The sequence below is a fragment of the Hyaloscypha bicolor genome (genome assembly GCF_002865645.1).
Source record: "Hyaloscypha bicolor E unplaced genomic scaffold K444scaffold_37, whole genome shotgun sequence".
Classification (NCBI taxonomy): domain Eukaryota; kingdom Fungi; phylum Ascomycota; class Leotiomycetes; order Helotiales; family Hyaloscyphaceae; genus Hyaloscypha; species Hyaloscypha bicolor.
This window is the reverse complement of record NW_020194539.1, coordinates 26,315-29,120: the sequence shown is the minus strand read 5'-3', so window position 1 is coordinate 29,120 and position 2,806 is coordinate 26,315. Positions and strand designations below refer to the sequence as shown.

The 2,806-nt window shown below is 30.7% G+C and overlaps 1 protein-coding gene across 1 annotated transcript; it reads left to right on the top strand.

The window, feature by feature from the left end:
* Positions 1 to 923: 923 nt before the first annotated feature.
* K444DRAFT_609106 (uncharacterized protein) lies at positions 924 to 1,745 on the top strand (the record flags this gene model as incomplete). The annotated part of the gene is made up of 2 exons (XM_024879515.1): positions 924 to 1,622; positions 1,688 to 1,745. A coding segment is annotated over one exon (321 nt), but the record flags the coding sequence as incomplete, so codon positions are not given.
* Between the last annotated feature and the right edge of the window lie 1,061 nt (positions 1,746 to 2,806).

The following is a 2,806-nucleotide window of genomic DNA, read 5'->3' as shown; positions in this document are numbered from 1 at the left end:
TATTTCTAATAAATTTAAGCCGGAAATAGCTAAGGAATTAGGCAAGTATCTACTAAAAATAATAGAAAAAAAGACTCCGAATATAGCCTATTTAACTAGATAAATAAATACCTTTAGCTAGATAATCTATAAGTCTGAAATTATAGGAAAGTATTAATTTTCGGATAATATATAAGTTAAAGAATAGCTTAATAATAATTTATTATTTAATAGGTCTTTTATTATAGTTCTAATAAGTCTAGTTATTATTAAAAATAGAATATATAAAAATAGAGTTTTTTATAAGGTTATTAAGGCCTTTTATCTAGAGCTTTTCCTTTTTATTAAAGATTAATTTAAAAATATAGTAAATAATATGAAATTCGAAAGAGTTATCTATTTAGAATATATTAGTACGATTTATAATATAATTTACTATAATAAGCCTCTTTAATACCTAGTAATAAAAGTAGAAATTAAGTAATAGTTAAAGGCAAATACTAATTAATATAAAGAACTATATTAAATTTAGTATAAGAATATAACTAAGTAAGTTCGGATTACCTTCAAGTAAGTTCGGAAATATAAAATAAAATTATTTAAGAGTACTCGCAGGCATTTCCGTACCCGGTTCGGGCTAGCTCGCTATACTTGCTAGTAATACTAATTCCGACATCCCAGTAACTCCGACATCGATTTTTTAGTCTATATATTAGATTAAAAAATAATTACATATCTAATAAAGATAATTTTTTTATATAATTATAGGCTATACTAGACTCTATAATTATATAATAGAATATTTTTTTATATAATTACATAGTATTATACTATAAATTAAAACGTGATTTTTAGAATTCTTTTTAGAGAGAACTCACTTAATACCAAAGCCAAAAAACACTAAAAATCGCAGGGCATTAATTATATTAATTACTAATTTAACTACCAAATTAACTACTAAATTAACTACTATACCGAAAGCCACGCGTCAAATATCGAGAAGACAGGTTAAAGAGCTTGCTAGGAGGCTCCGGAAGATGCCAAAATATAAGACGAAGCTATATTTGGAGAAGGAGGCTCGAATATAGGAGGCCCTAAAGGCATACTACAACCTATCCGAAACCGAAATTACTAGCTTGCGGATCATAGCAGGCGTATTTAATATCTCTTATATGACTTTATATGGAAGGGAACAGGGAGCAAAGCCTCTTTCGGAGAATAGAGGGCATAATACGCGCCTAAATAAGGCCCAGAAGATGAGCCTAATATGGTATATGGATATAGCTATTAAGAAGGGTTTCCCGCTTTGGTATAATATGGTTACTCGGGCTACTATACAAATTCTAGAGGCTATAGGCCTAATTAATAGAGATAATAATCGCCTGGGGAATAATTGGGCTCTTCGTTAGGTAGAAAAGCAAAGAAAGCTTGGGAAATACTATAATATATATATAAAGCCTATGGATTATTAACGGAAGGAGGCACTTACTCTAGAACTAGTCTTGGAGACGTTTATATGGCTCCAGGCTATTTTGGATAAGTACGAAATATAAATATTCGATATATATAACATTAATAAGATTGGTTTTCGTATTAGGTATATTACTAGTTTAATAGTAATTATATATAAGAATATTTGAGAGGTAAGTACTACCCGATAATTATACTTAGTACTTTATACTTCGTACTTACTAATTAATAATTATAGGTTTATATCAAAGATCTAGCCGAACGAGAGTCGATTATAGTAATAGAGTGCATTTTAGCCGGAGGTTTCGCAATTAAAGCCTTTATTATTATGCCTTACAAGGTGTTTAAAGAGAAGATATTTGATAATAATCTCTCTAATAGTACGAAAATCGCCTAGAGCGAAACAGGCTATATAGATAATAAGCTAGCTATTAGCTGGCTATGGCACTTCTATTATTAAACCAAGGGCATACGAAAAGGCAAATATTGTCTTCTCATCTTCGATGGCCACGGTAGCCATATGACTTACGAATTTATATCCATTTGCGAGCAATTGGATATAATACCCTTCTATTTACTAGCGCATTCTATACACTTCTATTAACTACTAGATATAGGCTATTTCTTATAAGAGAAGCACTGGTATAAGCGCTCTATTAAAGACAGAGTTCGTACAGGAAAAAATAACTTTATAAAGACTACGTTCCTTCAGGTATTAACTCAAATTCGTGAGAAAACCTTTACTAAAGGGAATATCTAATTATTATTTAAAAGAGCGGGCATTCACCCCCTTAATCCTGAGCCAGTTCTTAGGGCTATAAAGCTTTGTACTAAGAAGAAACTAGGCGATTAGGAGGTCAAAGGATAGCTTTATACCCTTAATAAAAACTGCCTTAATAAAGCTATTTGCATACCTGTATTAAACGAGCCCCAAGCTAGAATAGAATCTCCTAATTACTTAATATAGAAGGAATAGCCTAATACCTCCCCTAATTTTGAGCCCCTTTATTCCGATATTCCTTTAAGTAATAACGAAATAGAGCTTCCTCCGCTTAATTAAGCTCAAAATTAAAGTACTAATAATACTAATAATCTTATTTAATTCTTTTCTGAGACTAATATTACTGATTATAGCAAAGAGAACTCTGGAATTAAGGGTCTTAATTCATAATAGTATACCAAAACCGCTTTTATATAGATCTCCTATAAAGCAAAAGGGATCTTTGCATATACAGATTTTCTCGAAAGATACGAAGATACTATATTATCTCCCTCTCAAAAGCTTTCAAATAAGAAGTTCAGAAAAGGGGCCCAAATTGAGGCTAATTTGGGAGCTATTACCAAGCAGTAGTTACGG